At 40.3% G+C, this 21,517-nt stretch overlaps 1 protein-coding gene across 2 annotated transcripts in view; it reads left to right on the top strand.

Annotated features, from left to right (window-relative positions):
• The window catches only part of LOC128983429 (uncharacterized), a 97,985-nt gene that overhangs the window by 61,293 nt on the left and 15,175 nt on the right, over window positions 1–21,517 (top strand). Inside the window, exons 1-2 of one of the 2 annotated variants that reach the window (XM_054402718.1) lie at window positions 9,284–9,437; window positions 10,974–11,066. In XM_054402718.1, the coding sequence (XP_054258693.1) occupies window positions 9,390–9,437; window positions 10,974–11,066 (141 nt within the window). In that variant the 5' untranslated portion in view covers window positions 9,284–9,389. Of the gene's footprint in view, window positions 1–9,283; window positions 9,438–10,973; window positions 11,067–21,517 lie in introns of those variants that run through there. The other variant, XM_054402717.1, reaches the window with a different exon arrangement.

Raw genomic sequence — 21,517 nt, 5'->3', positions numbered from 1 at the left:
CCTTCGTATGGTCGGCATTTCAATTATTTTTTTTAAGTACTTGGAAACGTTGTGTTCAAAATGGTGGAAAGTGAAGAGTGTGTGAGGAGATGAGATCAGCCTATCAGCGACATGTTTAGCAGTTTGCCAGTCGTGCGGCACGGCACGAGTGTAGCAACGCGCCGATACTGGCTACCGTGGTAACACAGTGGGCGTGCTGTAAATGTCCACTACAGTTTACCACTTCGTCAATCGCCACTCACATTCACATTCAGTATTCTGATAAGTTCTGTGTATATTAAGTAATCATACGTAGTCTCTGTATTGTGTGTCTATATCCAACGCCAACTCTCCTCTCGGGCGTTCGTTGGGTCGGTAGTCCCACTGTCCTTTGGAGGGGTAGCGGATTTTTATCCCCCTGGGCAAACGTAACGTCACAAACCAGGAGGTAAAATTCCGGCCGCGAACTTTTGAGTTTCGCGACATCAGCTCGATGGATTAAACGCGGAATTAAACATATATTTTCACGGTTGTGAATTTAATCAGAACACATCAAATTATAAAAACCTATAATGTACGGCCCGGATTTTTATCCCCGGAATTTTACCCCCCGGATTTTTACCCCCGGATTTTTACCCCCCGGATTTTTACCCCCGGAATTTTGCCCCCTGGATTTTTATCCCCGGAATTTTACCCCCTGGCCAGATATGTAAATTAGTGAGAATGATTAATCATCTTCATTCAGTTTTAAATTTTTAAAGTTTAACATTTTATTATTAAGTAGGTAGCCTATCTTAATTTATTTGCAACATTAACTAATCGAACAGGTTTTTAATTTTAATGTTGAGGTTCGAGTATCAGGATTCGATCTTTGTAGCCGACTGCTGGTTAATATGATCAAAATAAAACAGCGAATTCTGTTTACTAAGTAGAGGTTACAAAATTAATTAATAAAGATAGGCTACTAAATAATGAAATGTTTACAATTATTAAAAACAAAAATAAGAAAATCAATCATTCAATTTTTAAAATCGGCCGGGGGTAAAATTTCGGGGGTAAAATTCCGGGGGGTAAAAATCCGGGGGTAAAATTCCGGGGGCAAAATTCCGGGGTAAAAATCCGGCCCGTACATCTTCAGTTGTCTAAACGCTAGTTATATGGACAGGGGGTAAAATTCCGGTTTTTATCGCTAATCTAATTAATCACGCTCTGACTATTTTCATTAGACTTCCAAATCCGCAGGGGTAAAATTCCGGCCGCGAACAAACTTTTGGCCACTCGGGTTACTACGTCATAATGACGTCAGCTTTGCCCAGGGGGTATAATTCCAGGGGGATAAAATTCCGGCGACCCCCTTTGGATACTGGAGTAGACCAGCTGTGGTCAATTTCAATCACAAAAGAACATAGTTAAATGAGACACTCGCCGAGTTTAGTCTAAATCACAATTTTCCGTATTAGCGAATTTCCCATATAGGGAATAAGCTATTACCGTAGTACTCATGGTAAGACTTGGACGCGGGACCGATTTTTTTTTTCGTTTTGAGGTCCCTAGAGGCCAAAAACACCATCCGTTCAAATTCATATATATATATATATATGTGTCCGTCAGCACGATAACTCGAGCAAAAATGATCCGATTTTGATGAAATTTGGTACAAACGTGTAAACGTACGTTTTTTCGAACGAGTTCGCGATCCAGCATGATCGGGCCATGGGAACGGGGGTTTACGGGGGGTTTTATGGGGTAAAAATAGGTTTTTCCCATTTTTTACCCAAAAAACATAAAATTTAGCAATTTCTTTCCAAACCATTTTGTAGAGCTTAAAAAAACAAATAATTTAGTATATTGAAGCATTATTATGCGCCTAATGGTTACGGAGAAAATTCCAAAAAATTGTAAATTTAAAATTCCCATGTTATTCTTATGGAGAATAAGTAAACTGTTGTAGTTTGCTTGTTTGTGAACATATTTTGATCAAATTTGGATAATGTTTTTATTTCTTACTAAATATTGCCATTTTACAAAAAAAAAAACAGTTTTACCCTCCCTGATTCAGCAAGCCTAAGTACTTGTTAAACTAATTCTATTTAAATCAAGAATAAATGTTATATTTTTAAGTAGACATTTCAGTGTAAATCCAATCAGTCAAATGGAAATTCGCTTAGTCTGCAGGTTTGCTGCGGCGGGGGTATTTTATTACTGTGATTGTCAATATAAAATACGATGTTCTGGCTTACAATAAGCCGCCGGTGCTTTCTCATTTAACTCAAGATGTATAGATAATAAGTCCATCTTATATGCTGCATTATGGGATTAATAAATAAAAAAGTTTACTATAGCTGGTCCCAAATTGATGAGATACTCCAGCATCCAAATGTCAATGGTGATACATTCAAATACGGTGGGTTACCTTTGTACCGTGTGTTCTGTACCAACCATGCAGTGTTACGGTCTCCAAGGACCGCCCCGGGAGTGTTCACTGCTCAGCAACCAATAATCGCCGCCACAATAATTACACAGTCCTTGAGATATGGGCCAGATCGGCCCCTCGGCCTTGCCCGTAATAGGACGTTAGCAGTATTAATTTCAATCTCTCCTTGTGTTTCTTGTTCACTTCGGCATTCTACCTATAATGTACGTGCTTCCTGAAATGCTGCACATGGTCTAACTGTAACGTGTGATCTTTTGCAACCTGAGGTTAATCTCTCACACAACGGCCAATTTACTCTTGTCTAAGACATTTTGATCAACTGCTTTTGTGGTTTATTAACAGTTTAGTACAGACACTCTAAAACTATTATTATTTTCAGTGCGTTAAAGCTACAGTATGTTTGTATGGATATATTTTGCAAATTCGTCATAATTGTATGAGCTTTTAGAGGTACAAAATGACTCGGACACACGTTGTGGTACCATAGACCTACACACACTGCACACTGCAGACCTTGTTGTGCGGAGGCTGAGCGGACACGAAGATTCTACCTCAGCTCCACACGATGTCAACACCACAGTCACTCACACGTGACACCCAGCTCACGATTACTTACACAACCACGACCAACAACCAATCACAATCACTCTTAGACAACACACAATTATATTCCCTCATCCTCAAATACAGTGTTAGCCTTGCCGTCATCGACCACTGCAGCTTCGTTAAGTATTTGCTGATGTCGTTGAGCATGTCTGCACCACAGAGTGCTCCTTGGAGTAATCTCCAGATTTTCCGACTAGGTCAAACTGAAACACATTTGGATAGGTACTTTCGTTCAGCAATCATACCTGTGGTTAACCCAACGCAGAAAATTGTACTTTAAATCTTTTTGAATTAACAACAAATTTAGGTAAGAATATAATACCAACACAGCTCATAGACGCCCATAATCCCCTCTACCTATGAGTACAGCGAATGTACTGTAGTACTACCACTACTGACTGTTGACCCTAATGTAACATGTAATGATCTTCCGTCAATCGGAGCAATCTCAAGCCTTGAACCAATTTCCAGCGACAATCTCCGATGTGTAATCTTACTTCTTCATCTTCCGCAACCGTTAGAGGACCACGTCATCAGTGCACTCAAGGTGTTGCTGGTAGCTGGCAATGAATACACAAACTATAGTTTGTGTATTCATTGTAGCTGGTGGGTTATATGGTATTGCCAACGATACAAGATTGGAGGTTGATTAATTACGTTACATCTCTTGTAAATGAATTAAAAAAGCAAAAAATATATTAATTTGCTACATTGTAAGCGAAATAATTTACGCAACTTTCTTTTCTCAGTTGTCTCATCTAGTGTTAAGTCATCAGATTGCTTCGGCCCAGTAACATTTCGGCCAAACTCAAATTTCTTAGAAAAACAGTATCACTTCGTCCCACTCGCTTTTACAGATGATTAAATAAGCTAATGGAGTAACATTTCGGCCCGACGAAAAATTGACAAGGGTTGAGGAACGCAGTTCAGGTAGTAAGAGGTACATGACCTGTATACTTTGCAACCACCCTCTGGTGGAATGTCGCCCAACCGTCACCCCTTGCATCCTCTGACCTCACATGACGGAGAATCGGTGGAATCTAACCTAACCTAACCTAACCTAACCTGTCAAATATTTTGTTGGGACGAAGTGTTACTAGTGGGCAGGTAGAGAGTTGGACCGTAGGCCACATCTGAGGGTTTCGGGCCGAAATGTTACTGGGCCGAAGTGTTACTTGGGCCGAAGTGTTACGACACGATCTGAATATCTTCTTTGCACCTCTCGTTTACACATAAAGGACCAAAATTACTGAATATTTCGACATTGAGGTCGATCTTTCTCGCCATGGATCCTCCTAACCAGCACGGGTATTTGGAATGTTTCTCTTTTCGGGTAATTCATAGATGCCCTACGCATGTTTTTACAGTTTTAAAGAACAAATCGACTCGCGAAAAGTCCCACGGAATGAGAGGAAAATGAGAGGAAGTGGATGCAAATGAAGTGGACGAAGATGCAAATAGATAAAAGGGTTTGAGTAAAATCAGAAGCCGCGTCCCACGCTTACAATGGTCCAATTACTTGTCTCCCACGACACGCGGGTGGGGGAGGGGGAGGGGGAGGGGGGTGATAACATTATCAAGTGTGTGGGGCGGCCTGGCGCCGGCCCGTGGCTACACCTTTATAACACTTTTACAAGCCAATTTCGTCATCTAAACTGCGAAATCACAATCAACAGTTTTGTTTATTTTACAGCTAGCCCGAATGAGCTATTTACTGTTTATTGAGACAGTTGATTTGATTTCAGTCTCCTACGTTTCAGTAGGCGGAGATCAGACGTTGAACCTTCCTAATTTATGATTTCTGTATAACACTATGTAGTTAGAAATGACATATGTGCAGGGACGATATTATTTCGACAGATTTGACGAACCTATTTGACCTTTATTTATTCGTCGTTCAAAATTAACTAAATCTTTTTATGCAACTGAGTAAGGTTGTTTTTACTTATTTCATTCACTCTTGAGAACTCAGTGGCCAAGTATCAGATCTTCTTAGATTGATTCGCAATGGTAATCATTTGACAAAATAATAAGTCAACTAAGCCAACCGATTTACATGGGTTATTATTAAGTTTTTTTACAAAACACACCGTTTAGTAACAATAAAAACAACAGTTATGAACTGTCATTATTAGCTTACAAACATTGGTATATTGGTTTACTTTTGGATACTCACACATCCCTCACGATCACATCCTATCTTTGACTAGCTTGAGCTGTCTTAGCAATTTTGTCTTCATCTTTGGTAAATTCCCCATTTAGGGTATAATTAAGCTATTACCGTACTAGTCCCGGGACCGATTTACTTTTTCGATTTCATGTCCCCAGAGGCCAAAACACCATCCATTCAGATTCATATTATATTATGTGTGTTTGTATTTCAGCTCGATAACGATAACTTGAGTGAAAATGATCCGAATTCAACGAATAATTTAGTATATTTTGAAGTTTTTTTGTATAACGGAGGTTTTATAACGGAGAAAATGAAAAACAATTTACAATTTTCATGTAATAAATGAACTCTTGATGTTTGCTTGTTTATTGGTGTATTTTGATCAAACTTGGCTTGGATTTTGTTTTATACTAAGCTATTAACATGTTACTAAAATAACTCACTTTTTTACCCCTCCATACAGCAGCATACCCAAGTACTCGTTAAACCTGAGTACTCCTTTCACGTTGGCTTGACTTAAAAGTTAGCGTATTCGACTGAAACTAGCAGTATAGTCATCAGAACATTCTTTCTGTGTTTCAATTTCATTTCGTCCTTATTGATTCGAAAACTGGTTTGACATAACAATCGGATGTCTACTTCTACCAATAGTCAAAGGGACAAGGTAAACTACTAACAGTATTGCATTGCGTTGCCGAAGTAGTAGAAACACTGGAAGTTATATAGTTTTGTATTTGTTAAATGTTGGACGTTCTAAGTGGGTCTGAATGTGAGTGCCAAAACTCCAAAACCCGTCCGGGCAAACCTTGGGCCCGGCTCTGGAACATGTTCAAAACTCGTCTGGAGAAACCACTTACACACTCGCACCGTTAGTATTGGGGGTACAGGAAACAACGGGTACAGTACATTGGACCAAGCGACATATTTGTAATATTAATTTACACGGATCTTGTTCAAGTATATGAATTTTGTACTGTGTAAATATAATAGTCAAAGTCTATGTTTATATGTTAAAATACAGAGCCGGAACCTCCTCAGACCACATGAAATGATGTGGGGAAACCATTAGGCTCATACGCATTTATGATTACAGTATCTATACATGATCGAATACAAATCTGTAAATAATACCCTCTGCATCTATTATGGTTACAACAGTAAGATCTTGTGAATATCAAACCTGTACTATGAAGAGTGATCTGATTTCCATTGAAGGACAAACCGCTTCATTTATGAAGGTTTGATTTCCCAATGACCTATAATAAATGCTGAGGCAACTACATCTTATGTAGATGAATATACTGTAAAATATGTCGAAACCACAAACCTTTACCATACTATGAAATACGCTATTGATAGTCATTTGATTTTTCTTTAAGGCTTCATAATTTTCCAGGACAAACGTTTGCTTTGCCCATGACTTGTGCAAGTGTTGTGATATAACTAATGTTTGTCTTGGGGTTCGGGTAATCAGCATTATCCTTGTGTCCAGTTGCATCGCATTTCTCGACATGTTATATACAACATGTAGGGTCTATAACATGTTAAACTGTACAAAGAGGGGAAGGATTTCTGATTTCTCACATTCACAATCCTCCTCCACTTGTGATTGGCCACATTCTGTTCCACCTCAGCCACAGCTGTAATGACTGGTTAATTTCACCACTGCAGATGCATGATGCCTTTACTTGTCGTAAATTAACCATTTTTACTGTGAGAAAGTAGCCTACGTCCGGTGGCAGATCTTTAACAGAGCTTTACGTCGCTGTGGGAGTCGTAAACACCCGACATTGTATACAGCAAGCTTGCAATCTATAACTAAACTGACGTTTTCTTTCAACACAACCTAACTATTTTACACAATTCTCGGAGTTTATCGCACATTATCTATCGATATGTAACATGTCTCTTAATCTTTTGTGTATCCACAAACAATTAATGTAATAATTGTATCCGTCAAAACATCCACAAGCTACATGCTTTAAAAATTAACTGATAAAAGAACGCGGTGCGAGAATTTGCAATGTGACAGAATTCTTACGAAAACATCTTACAGTTCATGTTATAAACTACTTGTTTGTAAGTGGCCAGGTCCAAATTCACCAACATTTTTGGGGTCGTTTCTAATGTCCAAATTCACCAACTTTCTACCTTTAGCGGGTACGATATTTCTCTTGGCGGGCGGGGAAGGAATTCCCTCCGAATAGTTTGCCATCGCCTGCTCCGTCTCGTCTCGGCGAGAGTGTACTGTAACCTAACCTAACTTAACCTAACCTAACCAAACCTAACCTAACCTAACCTAACCTAACCAAACCAAACCTAACCTAAAGCTGCCTGAAACAATCACAGCTTAAACAGTACTATTAGGGCTAAGCAGTACACTCTCGCCGAGACGTGAATTTGGACGTAGCCTGAATTTGCAACTAAGGCTACATGATGATTTAAAAAGCTATATTTAGCAAAATTCAACTTCGTTACGTGAAGTAAAAGTTGGAAAGTGTATTTTGAACATCCCTTAACATTAGCATTAACATAAACAAAAAAAAATTGGGCAAACTATTCGGAATTCCTTCCCCGCCCGCCGGGAGAAATATCGTACCTGCTCCAGGTAGAAAGTTGGTGAATTTGGACATTAGAAACGACCCCAAAAATGTTGGTGAATTTGGACGTAGCCGTTTGTAAATTGGATCACCTTCGATCTTTGTAGTGAAATGTGCTATTTAACAGAAATGTTCCAGTCATGGTTACTACCACTATATACAGTAGATTGTCAATAATTGACTGGCTATTTGTTTGCTCCCAGATTTGCTGTCAAATATCTTTAATTGTTTTAGTTTCTAATGGATTAAATAGTGGACAATAGGGGAAGTGTTATAGGTGAGAACTGGGCCAATGTCAATCTACTAATTAATGTAATCTGGTCGTGGCCTTACGTTGAAGTGATTAAGGATCAGTATTGTATAGGTTACTCTTTACTCCTTTCCTTTTGATGTAGTTGTTATTAATTTACGCAGTATTCACGTGTGTACATGAGCATTAACAAACAATATAGGCCTACATAAGTGTTTTCTTACATATTGAGCCATACGCTCAGTGCCATATACAGTAGCAATAATCATTGATACAAAATTTGAACTAAAGTAACATTGAAAACACTTTTAATTATATTTTTCCTATTTAATGCTTCTTTATTTATTTATTTTAAAATATATGTAGATTAGTTATTCAACCCACTTGCATCGTCTTATTTATGTACCAAAAATCCCTTGACTTGACGTACTGACTGGTCCGTCATCCGATGCAAATAGGCAACGGTCAATATTTTAAATTTATCATAAAAGTTGATTGTTTTGCCACTTTTAAGCAATAAATACATCTTTTTGCTTGAAAACAATACTTTTTCAAACCTCATCATGCACAAGTAATGTTAACATATTAAATTTACGATTATTATTTACGTATAGTTTACATATTATTATTTAATCTGTCTATATAATAGGCTTTTCTTAATGTCAAATTTTTGCGATGGTTACTGTAAAAGTATGGATGACCAAAGACCAATACTATGTACTAGAATCATTAGACTTGTTTACCGAAAAGGCCAACCACGTTGTTTTAATTTTGTTGCATATATTTTTTTTACTTAATACTCTTATTTAGGTCGTTGGATAGTATAACAGTACCGCACGTAGATAGAATTTGTCCGATTTATGCACAGTCACTCGAACAGGTTGTTTTTACTCTCCGGTCCTGGTATTAGCATAATTTACTGTTTGTTGACACCACGTGCCTGTGTTTACCGGCACCGCGCGGCCGGATGTTTTCAGGGCGGTGTGTATTATACGAACCGGTCCTTGGGGGCCCAGGTAATCTCGTGATTGTAGAGTAAAAATCATAGTAAAACGAGTCCCGCCATGGAGAACCGGTTGTGTGGCGGGGCGGGGGACGTAGTTCACGGTTCCGCCACGGCGACCACGCAGCGCCACCGTCCGGACCGCCACTTTCCCCCTCCTACTACTACTACTCCTGCCTGCTTACCTGGCGTTCACCTGTGTTGCTTGCTGTCCTGTTTCATAAACAAAGGTGTTGTTCTCCCGTGGAGATGTGTTTACGTTTGTTTATTTTTTGACTCTTGGTTTTATCAATTAAAAGTGCGATGATGTGTGTTAAGACGTGTGTCTAGTGTTAGGACTTATCATGAAGGATATTCGCAAGTCAAAGAAGGCGCTCTTTCAAATAACCAAGGTAAGATAATATAGTGTTTTCTTGAGAAAGTCGCTCAGCATCTTGGTTCGGCGCCATTTTGAATCCAGGTTACACCTACTTCAATCTGTTGCTTTTAATTGAATAAAATTGTGGGAAATGGGAAGAGTTTTAGATGAAAATGAAAACATTTAACGCGACAAATATATTAAATTCAGTCGAAACATAGGCCCCTAACTTACGGGCGGAGATTTTTGTTTAGAGAATTTGTTTACGTTACAGTTAAATGGATAGTGGTTCCTAGGCCCCGTTTTACTGAGTTACTCATTTTACAAAATTGACTTTTATGATTTGTACAATAGTTGAAATGATAAAGGGCATAATTTTCAAAAATTGATTTATGTACCATACTGTTCATTATTTATTTTATTGTATCGTTAATCGTACCAGCAATAGAAGATTCCACGACTTTTTTATCCACTATGAGGCAAATTCGAAAAAAAGAAACACATACGAGAAGGTCCTGTATAAAATATACTAAACCACCTCATAAAATTAAACTTACTATCCTCGCCCTACTATCACCAGGTAGAACTTAACCAATATGCCGAATGGTACTTATACTTAGCGTTGACCTAATATTTCCTCGTAGCTTCCAAGAAGTAATTTAGAATAGCTAGAGCACTTAGTTGGAAAGTTTGACGTAGATGTAACTGATTGGCAGGGGTGGTGGGGTGGGCGATGTTAGCAGCAACAGCAGGTAGACGGTGTAGTGTGTAGTGCTGCAGGTGGGTCGAGGGAGGGTAGTTTTTGTGTCCAAGGCTATTGTGTCGTGTTTAGTGCACAGCACACATCCTTGCACCTTGCTCTTCCCCCCTCGCTCAGTGACAATGCCATTGCCCTTTATAATCCTTGAGGTTTGTGGGAACAATTATGGATTATCTAACTAAGGTTTGTGTCAGCTTAAAACTGCTGCAAACTCTGAACACGGTTTAGCTTTAAATATTTATTTGGCTCAAGAGTATTGGTGTCAAGTCACAATTGCTTTCACTATGCAATACGCAATACGACGTCTGTTTACCCTTGCATTTAAGTCGTCGTAAATAACACAGATTATCTTCAAATATGATTTAAGAGTGTTCAGGGTGCTGGTTTACTAGCAAATTTAACACGCCTCATGGTTATAATAAATCTTGGTACTGTAATTGTGGATGTAAAACACTCATAATTTAAGCAATAAAAGTAAATGATGTAATTGGCTGTGGATATCATAGGCAAACTAATGGGAATACAAACATTGCACCTACATTAGTATCAATAGTAAAACGCGTTGTTATTCGTGTTCTAATGTTTAAATAAGGTACAACCACTGTTGCGTCAATAAAATTGCACTATTATAATGTATGTTTATGCATAGTAACCGTTCGGCATACCTAATAACTGGGTTTACTCTCGTGGTTATGTAGTCAATGGTTTACTTCATAGAGGGTTCCGGACGACTTCAGTTTGACCCTGCGTTGAAGTCTCCAGATGAACAAGTTATCATCCAATATCTTTAACCTTGTGTTGTTTTTACAGGTGTTATGGCACTTGGACATCTTCAGACGCAGCTTCAGGGAGCTGTCCGGCCACTCATGTATGGCCGAGTCCTGTATATTCTGCGCCCTCAAGGTAAATTGCCCTTTCTAGTGCGGTGTTGGCTGTGTGTGTGTGTCTCTGAAATGTACCTCCTCATTTGCCAGTCTTACTTAGCTTTACAGTACACTTTGCTGCATTTGCAATTTCTATTCATCAATAATGTTCCTTTAGAGTCTAGTTGATCTGTATTTATTGAGTGACCTTGGACGATTCACAAAATCCTTTTTATTTTGGTATTGACGGACAGTAGTGCATGTGTAATAATGTGTATATTCAACCTTTCATTACGTATAATGAGGTAGAACATTTTACTGTAGTTCGTAGACGTGACAAAAATCAAAGAAATGAGTAGGTCTAGTCCCTTAATATTTTTGCATTTAATTTTATTTCCAAACCTTTTTCGTAAACCTTTATACCGTTGCAGTATTTTGTCTTAACGTCAACTTTAGAAAGCGGCAGTGACTGCCCTGGTTTACGCAACCCCTCCCCCCTTACCCCACATGGTGACCTCTGACCCCGACACTCGCCAACTGGAGCACTCTGCAGTCTCGGAGACCAGGACCGCGCCCACCGCCACTGTGGCGTTCTCTGGTCATGGTTTGTTTACAAACGAAACAGCCGCCGAGGCCGCAGTTTTTATGATCTGATGAATTTGTATACATTACAATTGTTGTGTTTAATTTTCTAACTTGTGATCAAATTCATCTTTCTCAATGTAGGTGTTCCAGCGAATTTACACCTTTTCCAATTTTCATATTAGCTTGTGTATACTCAATGCTGTTTATTACTCAGCCACAAGTTGTTGAAATGTACGAGGTGATAGAAAGTAATCAAGCAAATAGATTCGACTACACAATGGTTGAGTAATTATATTGATGAAAGCGTGGCAGCACCTACTTTCATCCATTCAGGCGAAGGGAAGTCAAGTATCTTGACACGAGAATGAGCGCAGAACATGCATGTAGCTAGGAGATATGACGATCACTAATTAACTCGAGAACTCAGAACTTGCCGGACAGGTCAACTCTTTTTCGTCAAAACGTACTTAGTACGGATTAAGTCGTTTTTAAATGGTCAAATGTTGAGTATCATTCCAATTGAAATAGAGTATTTTTTCATAATTATCATAAGCACCTGCTTCAGGAATGACGATCGATCAATGCACATTGAAAAAGGATATTACTGTATATTTTATTTTGAAATGTCCCGTGACAACATTTCAACACTATCCGCATGCAAAGCTATTTACATTTGAATAGAAATGAAACACCGAAGCCAAAACCAGAAGTATGAAGTTAGGTGGTGGTTGAGCGATGATATGCTGGCGGAATGTGGTTCCGCAGATCTAATATAGGGTTACCGTTGGCTTCTCACAGCCTGGACCCTGCAGTCTGCACTGCGAGCATTTCACGGCCTACCTCTGTAATTATGAGAATTGATAGGCTCAGCAACCCTGTGTTTAAACAAATATTCTACTTGAAACTAGGTGTTTTAGATTCCGTAGAGTTTATTGTACGTCCTTGACATGACATTAGGAAACTATAATCAGTAGTTGGGTGAGGAACTGACACGTTACTTCATAGATGTTGGAGGTATGTAAATTCAACAGCAAAATGAAAACGGTTATTACCTTTTTAACATATACATTTTAAAGAGGCTTGTTGTAAATTTTGTTGTAAAAGTACAAGTTTAAAATATACTGACGATTGGCTCATTGGCTGGGTATTTGCTAATTCTGAAGTACACATAATTGATAAGTCTCAATTTGCATTTACATGGACTCGTTGATCTTGGAGTTCTAATGTGTTGATAAAAGTACTCAAAATACCGTACTATGTGAGGATTTCAATTTACAAATTTAAGCAGTGTCTGACATAAATCCACCATGCAATCGGTAGCCTCCGTAGATGAAGCCTCCGTAGGATTTAGCGGGTCGTTGCTCGGGTTGTGCCGTTGTTTCGCGGTCCGCCGACTCAGCTGACTCTCGCTAACTCAGCTGTTTTGTTTGTCCGTCATCATTTGATCTTGCCCATTGTTGCCAGAGTCGAGATAGGATGATTACACCAAAGTGCTGGATGCCGAATTCAATCCGTGACGATTGGTCGCCATTTGTAGGACAGAAGTGGTACAGCATTGATTCCTAATCGCCCTCTTCAATTGCCTTTTTAAAGTTGTAGCCACGTCATGCGAGACATTATAGTACTTGAGATTCAACACCACGCATGTATATATGTACACGTGTATATGTAGGCATACACGTGTTCATCATTAGAATTGCCGCTCTTCTAACTGTCCTTTCCAATTTGTAATTTCGAATAATACAAGTCGCCTCGACCTATGTAATATGAAGTTTTATTGTGCTGAACTAATTTTACAATTCATCAAGTTAGTGAGACTAGGTTTATTTAGCTTTTATTGTTTTATTCAGTCATGTCAAATCTCTGAAGCTGTTTCACGTCGTGTGATCCGCGTAGGTAAACAGACTAGACACCGTTACCATTCTATCCTTGACTCAATCCTACCTCTTGAACGTGCGACAGCCTTGAGCCTACGACGAATAAGCCCACGCAATGCAATATCGAGACTGCTGCTGTCGGACTGAACTTGTGACATGTTCTACGGAGGTGACCGTGGCCTGATGGACTGTCCAAGGCCAGCCCCAGTCATCGTCCGCGGCCCGGAGATGTACTAGGGTCTCTCCCACACTCGGTTCTCAGGAGTTTGAATGCATTACGCAAGTTCCCAGCGTTTGTTCTTATCACCCTTCCGTTTCCTCCCCTGATTACACCTCACATAATTGGCGGCTAATTTTTATATCCTCGGACCCGACGGATGCAGAGCGGCCGGTGCCATAATTTGTCCGATTCTCACACACTATTAATAAGGGCTTTAATGAGTCAGACCATTTGTTCGTTGTTTGAGAACTGTGATTCATTAAGCTGTTGTAGTTGTTTAGTTACTTCTTTAAGCCCGATTAAAATTCGCCACATCCGCTCACACCGTGATTTCCTTCCGCGAGTTATATATATCCTGACTTGAAGACGTTGCGTCTATAAACAATCCCCCAGTAGAAACACTCAGTTGATCTTGAAACGCTAAAAAGTTCAATTCTAAAAAGTGATATCTACCAAAGTATATATTCTGGCCTACCGAGGGTTATGAAGCTGATTTCCAAGCTCTCAATGTGCAAGACTCTAGTCTCCGAGAGGTAGTGGCCTCCTATTGGCCCGTTCTCCGCGCCGTGTGACCCCCTTACCTTACCGCCACGTTACGTAACCAACTACAGCACAGCCACAGCTGGATGGCTGGAGCTGAGTTTGTTGTAGTATTACCCGAAGGGCGAAGGCGGTTCTACGTGTGGTTTGTTTATTGCACATTGGGTCACATGTGTTGCAAAAGAATATTTGTCCCAGTAGGTCTGCAGTAGCAGAACGTTGGCACATTTTATGATGTGGAGATATTGATCATGCTAATGTTCTATGTTTTCTTTTTGCTACCTAATTTCGTATTCACCCGATAACGCATGGCTCCCACTGAGGAAAGTACACCAAATTTGATTCTCCTCAGAGGCCTACTATACACGTTCTGAACAAAACTGAACGTGTGTAGATCGTCGCCCGGATGAGCGTTGTGAGCTGTGCTCAAAACCTGGAAATGGTGCCCTGCTGCCAACACCGTTGTGAGCAGAACTCGTGCATGCGCTCTTGCTCTGTGATTAGTTTTAGCAGCATATAGCCCCGAGCATATCGTACCTTTAGCAGACGGGTTAACTACGCGAATTTGTTTATTGTGCATGTTTAGAGGAGCCACCAGTGATTAGTCTCTTCTAAATCACTTTCCGTCATTCGTAAACAATTTTGAAATCCAGCCTGCAGCCTTAAATAGCCTATCTCATAAGGGAGTTTTGTTAGAGTAGGCACCTTTAACAACCCCAAGCAAAAAGACTTTTAATCCACTATCGCGGTCGCTTTCTAAGTTTTAAATTAATAAATTGGTGAGATGCACAAGCCATTACAACAAAATCAAGCAGCGGTCTCTTCACTCTCCATTATGTAGGGTCACAGAAAACGTACTACTATAACCCAGAATGCCAACCGCATGGTAAAAAGCATTAAGCGTTTTGAGAGAGCTTTGCCTGTCAATCCGTAGGCAGCGCCACCAGCGTTGCCATACACTCAGCATAGCAACGCTGGTGGCGCTGCCTACGGATTGACAGGCAAAGCTCTCTCAAAACGCTTAATGCTTTTTACCATGCGGTTGGCATTCTGGGTTATAGTAGTACGTTTTCTGTGGTAGGGTGCACTGATGTAGATGTAGTGTAGAGGGCAAAGACGGTGTTCGCAGTGAGAGTGAGGAGGGGTTGGCTGATGCTGCACGAACTGCTTGGAATGGAAACAGTGCGTCAACGTTGTTGGGAGCTGTGCTCAAATCAACTTGAGCTTGGTTCCCAACATCGTTGGGGCAAAATGTTTAAAGGAAATGGGGCTTGACGCGTGCACAAAATCTTATCTCCGCCAGTCGTGGTTATCAGTTGTCGATTGTAGGGCAAGAGACGGCCGTGCGGCGCGAGCCGGTGTGTTTGTCTGGTGATAGGGCGCGCGCGGGAAACAGGTGTTATGAATCAGCTGTAATTATCACATGTGCTATTGACACAACTATCTCCAGCTGTTACCAATTAGGCTGTCAGCGTCAGTTTGAGTTTTTGTGGCACGCGATCATGTTTACTTATCCTGAGCGGTTTAAGTTGTCGGAGGGTAAATAAATATTGCATAGAAAGCTTAAACGTTGTATCACTAGAGTAAATACTGCATTGAGAGCATACACTATGTATTGTGAGGATAAAATACTGCATAAATCATACGTATTGTGTTATATTTTTTCTTTCCTCATGAGGAATTAAATGTTTACTGACCTCCTTTGTTGCACTTACGCGATTCAACTGCTTGGTAAATATTTGGCCAGTGTTTGCTGTATTACTTAGCTTGGAAATCTTTGTTATTCAACTAACGCTGAACTTGTACGAGGGATACAACAAAATCCCAGGTGGTAGTTGGCTGTTAGGTACAGTCGGGGTCGGAGGCTGTGGGTATCAGTGTCAGCGCAGACTGTACCTGGGACCGGTCCGGCTCGTGGTCAACTCTACTACTCTGCTCAATAACATCAGCTTACAAGCAGCTACAAGTGACTTGACGAGACGTAGACCAAGAGAAGAGTAGTAGTGCTGTAATCTTACTAGAGAATACTGATTATCTACCCGCTTGGATAACAGTTTAAAACGAATCCTGCTCCTTTACCGTGATCGTTGTCCTTCAAAAAGAGAGTGACCAACGTACTATGGTGCCGTTACGAATCTAGGATGATTAACATTATAATATAATACATTATAACCTTATAACAAAACATTATATACATAACATTATAATATATTTATAAATCCTCCTAGTGAAGTGGCAAATTACATAGAAATACCATAAAGCTTTTGCCGTTACTTCAAACCTTCGATTTATTGAGTTTTTATTCAAACCGGCTTACATCAGAGGAGATTTACTCTTAGATTTAGATTTCGATCCAGGATCAAAATAGGTTTTATGTTAAACTCTGTTAAATCCAACTGTATAGGAAACCATGACATTTTTAATTAAAACTATATGAATGATTATAGACAATCTATTGATCAGTATATTAGGGTAACGTATGAGGTATTACACTTTATTTAGAGCATCCAAAACTTTTCTCAAAAAGCCCAAACAAATTTTCTACGAATTCGAAATCTTCTTCTGCATTGTACGTTGGTCAAAGATACGTTAGTCGACCATTGAACTAATCTCGAGATACCGATGTTAATTCCCTGATACGTACTTCTACCACAGGCTGTAGTTGTGCCCCAGCCCCAGGCTTGTGTATTGTGTCAGTGATCAAATTATAATTGCTACAGGTGTTCACTATTGTCCCAGCCAGCAATAGAAGTCTTCTGATTGTCATCTTCCTCAACAATAACCTTAACTCTTTTGTTCGGTCAAAATACGTTTTTAATTGTTCGTAAATTCGAAGGGGCATGGTGCCTCGTGGATAAGTATGAGATGTGTACAAAGTCCATATAACAATTTACAACAATCAATTTACAGTGAACGTTGTTCCATTGTGGTGTCGACCACGATGGATGGAACAAGGTCCACTCTAATTCTGCAGTTTCAGCAGTTCTGGTAGGAACAACAGTATATTGTGTGTGTGAAAAGAAAATCAAACGCCACATTACTTTCACATAGAAAACGTTGCCACAACTAGAAACGTAGTGAGTAAATTACTGTAATGGAAATAAGATATTTCCCCCGGGCAATATCAGTTCACCCAACTGCAGTAGTATGTAGAATGATCAGGCAGTGCATTTGATGCATATTATATCAATGAAGCCTCTAAGGAGAAAACGAAAGTCAGTGCGATGCAATGATGGAGCAGGTTTTGTTTTTGCTTTACATTATCCACGCTAGAGTGACATCCGGTTCCGGTCCCACTCCCGCTCAATTAACGCAGATTCCGTTTTTGCCACCCTAGGACTTCCGTCGTGTCGCATCCATGATGCGGTGGTGTAGGGTGTAGCACTCACTGTAGCAGTGATCGCCCCCGCTTACCTCTGACTGTTCCGTCTGGCGACCAAGAAGAGTGAGTGAATCATTCGGCGGCGTGGGCACTGGACACCACTCTGAGAATAAAATCACAAAAAAAATACAGTGCAAATTCGTCGAGCTCTCACCCACTAGTCACTACTCACCTCGTGACGAATTGTCTTAGATTTATCGCATACTGGAGTTTGTATTTTTTATTCTGTTTTTCGATAGCCATTATGTTAAGCTTAACATAATGTTTGACTGCCGAAGAGTTTATATCGATTGCCGTGTATAGTCATAGGTACAAAAATACCAAATCATCCCAAAATACTACAAAAAAATCAAATATGCCTATAATACAGGTCCATGACAATTTATATATTAATACGCATGCAGTTTTCTTTTCACAGTCATAACTCGATAACTGCTTGGTGGATTTTAACGTCTGATGTGTTAAATGTATTTTCACGTAGATGTGCAAATACGTCTCAGAATATTAAGGGCATCACTTAAGTACAGTAATTTTTGATAATTTACAATGTGTATCCCATTTCTTTTTAATGTTGTTTTTTATTGTTCGGTTAACACTATACAGTAAGTGGTTGACATATACGTGCGCATAGAGGGTTCCCGCCTACAGTACATAACAGATAACCAAAGCTGTATGAGAGCGGATCTATTAAACATTGTAGATTACTTTTATAATTTTTTGCAACATAATAATTTCCTAATTTTTATAATCAGCCTTTTGCTAATTTTAAAGTGACTCTTTGATTGAGGTCCTTGCTGTTTATGTTTTTGTTCTTTATTCTTTTATTATAAGTTGCAGTTTGGCTCGAATTCGAGCAACAGGCTATCTAGAGGCATTTTAACTGTTAGGTAATGTTACGTTGACCGGCAGAGCAGGATCCATCATATTTTGATTCACCACTGACCAGGTGAAGTGTGATTCAGATGTTCTAAGAAGCGTCGCCGTGACGCACACTCTCACGGCCACATCGGAAGTGCCACAGCGAAGGAGGTCGGGGAAGAGAAGAAAGTCTCGGGCCTACTTGGGTAACTGGGTGGCGGAGACATTCCTGCATTTGTACACATTACTGTACCGCTGCAACTACTGCCCGTATTGACACGGAAATTTGAATTGATGACTAAATGCAATATTAAAGAGCTCGAGGTAGCCGTTGATTAACTCAGCTAAACACAAACTATATTTTAAACGCTACAACTATGCTTGTCGGAAACCTCCTAATGTTCTATGTTTGTGCCGTATAGTTTTTGTTAACTATGAGTCACCGTACCCCAACTGTACTGTCGTTATAGACGTGTAGAAAGAAGTACAGTACCATTACGGGATTCGGTACATGAGCAAATCAGTGTTTTCTGAAAGTAATTAGATGGCGCCTGTGGTCCATAGCGAATTAGCAAAGTCTGGCTTCATCCCAAGACCCAACCATCGATAAACTTTGATCAGTTCATTTCTATAGTCTCGTTTTCTTGGAATTCCAAGGATTAAATAAAGACTTTACATTTTTGGCCAGGATTTTAAGATTTACCGGGTTTTGGTTTATCTTATTGATGGCCACATTCTTGATATTATTAGGTGAAGAATGATCAGAGCAGGGAAGGGGAAGTACGGAAAGTCAATGGCAATGGTGGAGCAGCACAACCACAAGCAGCGGCTGGGTTGGCGGGAGAAGGAGAAGTTGTTGCTGTTGCTGGAGCCACGGCCTCTCACCTCATGAGGGGGGGGGGGGAGGAGGGCAGACCTTGACCGGTGGCCTGGGGCTCTGTATACCGGGGCCATCGATACCCCATCGCCTCACAACGATTGATTCATCTACATAGGCCTACGTAGTTCAAACTGCCGGTGTATGGCACTTAAGTTCTTTCCACTATTCCATCGGTTCTTGCAACGATCGGTTTTCTATTAATCATTTTATATTAATTCTAAACAATCAACTATATAATAGCGTACAAATCGAATGGTAAAGATTCTTTGAAAATTATTTCAATTCCTGCAAGTATGTTTCAAGTTCTAAATTCGTATAAACCAGTGGAGCCACTATGCTTGCCGAGCACCGTAGAGCTGGGGCTGGTGACCACGTGATTGCCGTGTGGCGAGGTCGGAGGTCAAATGTCGGGACTGAGGGTCAAGGAGACGGAGGGTCACGCCCGGTGACTTACGAGATGGCCGAGTGTATAACAGGATTGTGTTTAGATTTGCCAGCTGTGGTGTGCATACTATAGTTCGGCCGCTTAGAAAACGACCTGCGCGCTAATGCTAAACCAATGCTGGAGGAGGTCGCTTTCTAAGCGGCCGAACTTCTGGTTCCAGTATATCAGCGGTTTTAAACTGCGTCCTGGGGTTTAGTTTTAAAGTACTATTAACAAGAAGAGTGTTCCGGCGTTATTGCATCATTACCTGAAAAATATGAATTGACGAAATCCACTACCGTATTTTTGGTGCAGTCCTAAAATTCGTCGAAGATAAAGTCTGATAAAATAATAACCTATACTACTTACTTAAATGCCACGTCCATGTTTCATAACGTGGTGGTGGTCGTGCCGCCACGGGATCTTCACTTTCACCAACAGCCTTCATCGCTTCATCACACGAGTCCGTCCAAGTTCTGAGTAAATACAATTGGGACATTTAGATCTTTCCTTTCCGGACTTGGTCGATGACACAATTGGGTGGAGCTGATAATGCGTGATGATTCATTAGGCCATGGTCTGCGGACCACCTTGATCGTCTCTCGCTGTAGTGTTGTGTGTGCGTGAAGGTGGACGGTGGACACGGGTTAATCACACAGGAAATGATTGTCTCGGAGTCATGGAGCGTGATCAAAGGCGGAGCACCTTGCGGGACCTGTTGGCTGTTGACAAAGGGAATCACTACAGTGTAAACGTATCACTACAGCTAAGCCGTGAAATCATTGTTTTGTCTTCGTCTTACTTCGGTGCAAGTTGTCGTTAAAAAGCCATTACAGCTCTGCAGTTGTGTATTATTTGTGTCAAAGAATTTAATGACGCTGGTTCGATGGGTATTGGAACATATCGTCAGGCGATTCAAATACAGTATCATTCATCTTTTGGTCGAAAAGATAGTTGCGACTTCGCCGAGTCGTCTTGTGCTGGCTCGGTTTGCCGCTCTCCCGCTGCACGATTCCTATTACTTGTCATGGTTGCAGATTGCTATCAGCCCTTTGTTTTGCACTGTCACGACCAAGCTCGTCTTCCCGCGCGCGCCAATCCAGGAGTTCACTCACCACTGCAGTCCTCTCCTCTCCCCGTCTCCCGCCCAGCGCTCAGCTGGTTTTACGAGATGCACTCTTGTAGTCTTAGTCTTGTTTTGTCTGGACCAACGCCCGACCAGCTGTTGTTCCAAGGGCAACCGCCCGTCGTATGTTCCCGACAAGTTTTCGACATCTGTAAAAAAGCCACTTCTTCCAGTTCAGTGTTCGTTACCTCAGCATGAGATTCGAATTTCTTAAGTAGTGTAGTTTAAAACCAATAAAACGTCAAAGTATTATGATCACAGTAAACGCGAAGCGTCACTGTGTTCGTGTTGTAATTAATTATGGGACGTTGTTTGATTTAACATAATAATTCAAACTTTAAAGGATCAGGCGAAAATGAAAAAAAAAAACTATTGCAGACATAGATATGTCTATATTATCATGTGTTGTATTACTTCAATGTCTTTTACACCGCCATATGGGATATGATAACAAAACAATATGGAACATTGTCACGATGTCATTAGAATACCAACATGTAGGAAAATGTTTCAACATGCGTAATTTGTAACTTGATGAATATTCAAGTAATATCACGAATACGGGTACTCAATAGAAAGAACACTACAAGTTTGGCTCA

This window comes from Macrosteles quadrilineatus, unplaced genomic scaffold, assembly GCF_028750875.1.
Source record: "Macrosteles quadrilineatus isolate MER2022 unplaced genomic scaffold, UCM_ALF_1.0 Scaffold_1__1_contigs__length_201487025, whole genome shotgun sequence".
Classification (NCBI taxonomy): domain Eukaryota; kingdom Metazoa; phylum Arthropoda; class Insecta; order Hemiptera; family Cicadellidae; genus Macrosteles; species Macrosteles quadrilineatus.
The sequence above is the reverse complement of the archived record's forward strand: the minus strand, read 5'-3'. Positions and strand labels throughout refer to the sequence as shown.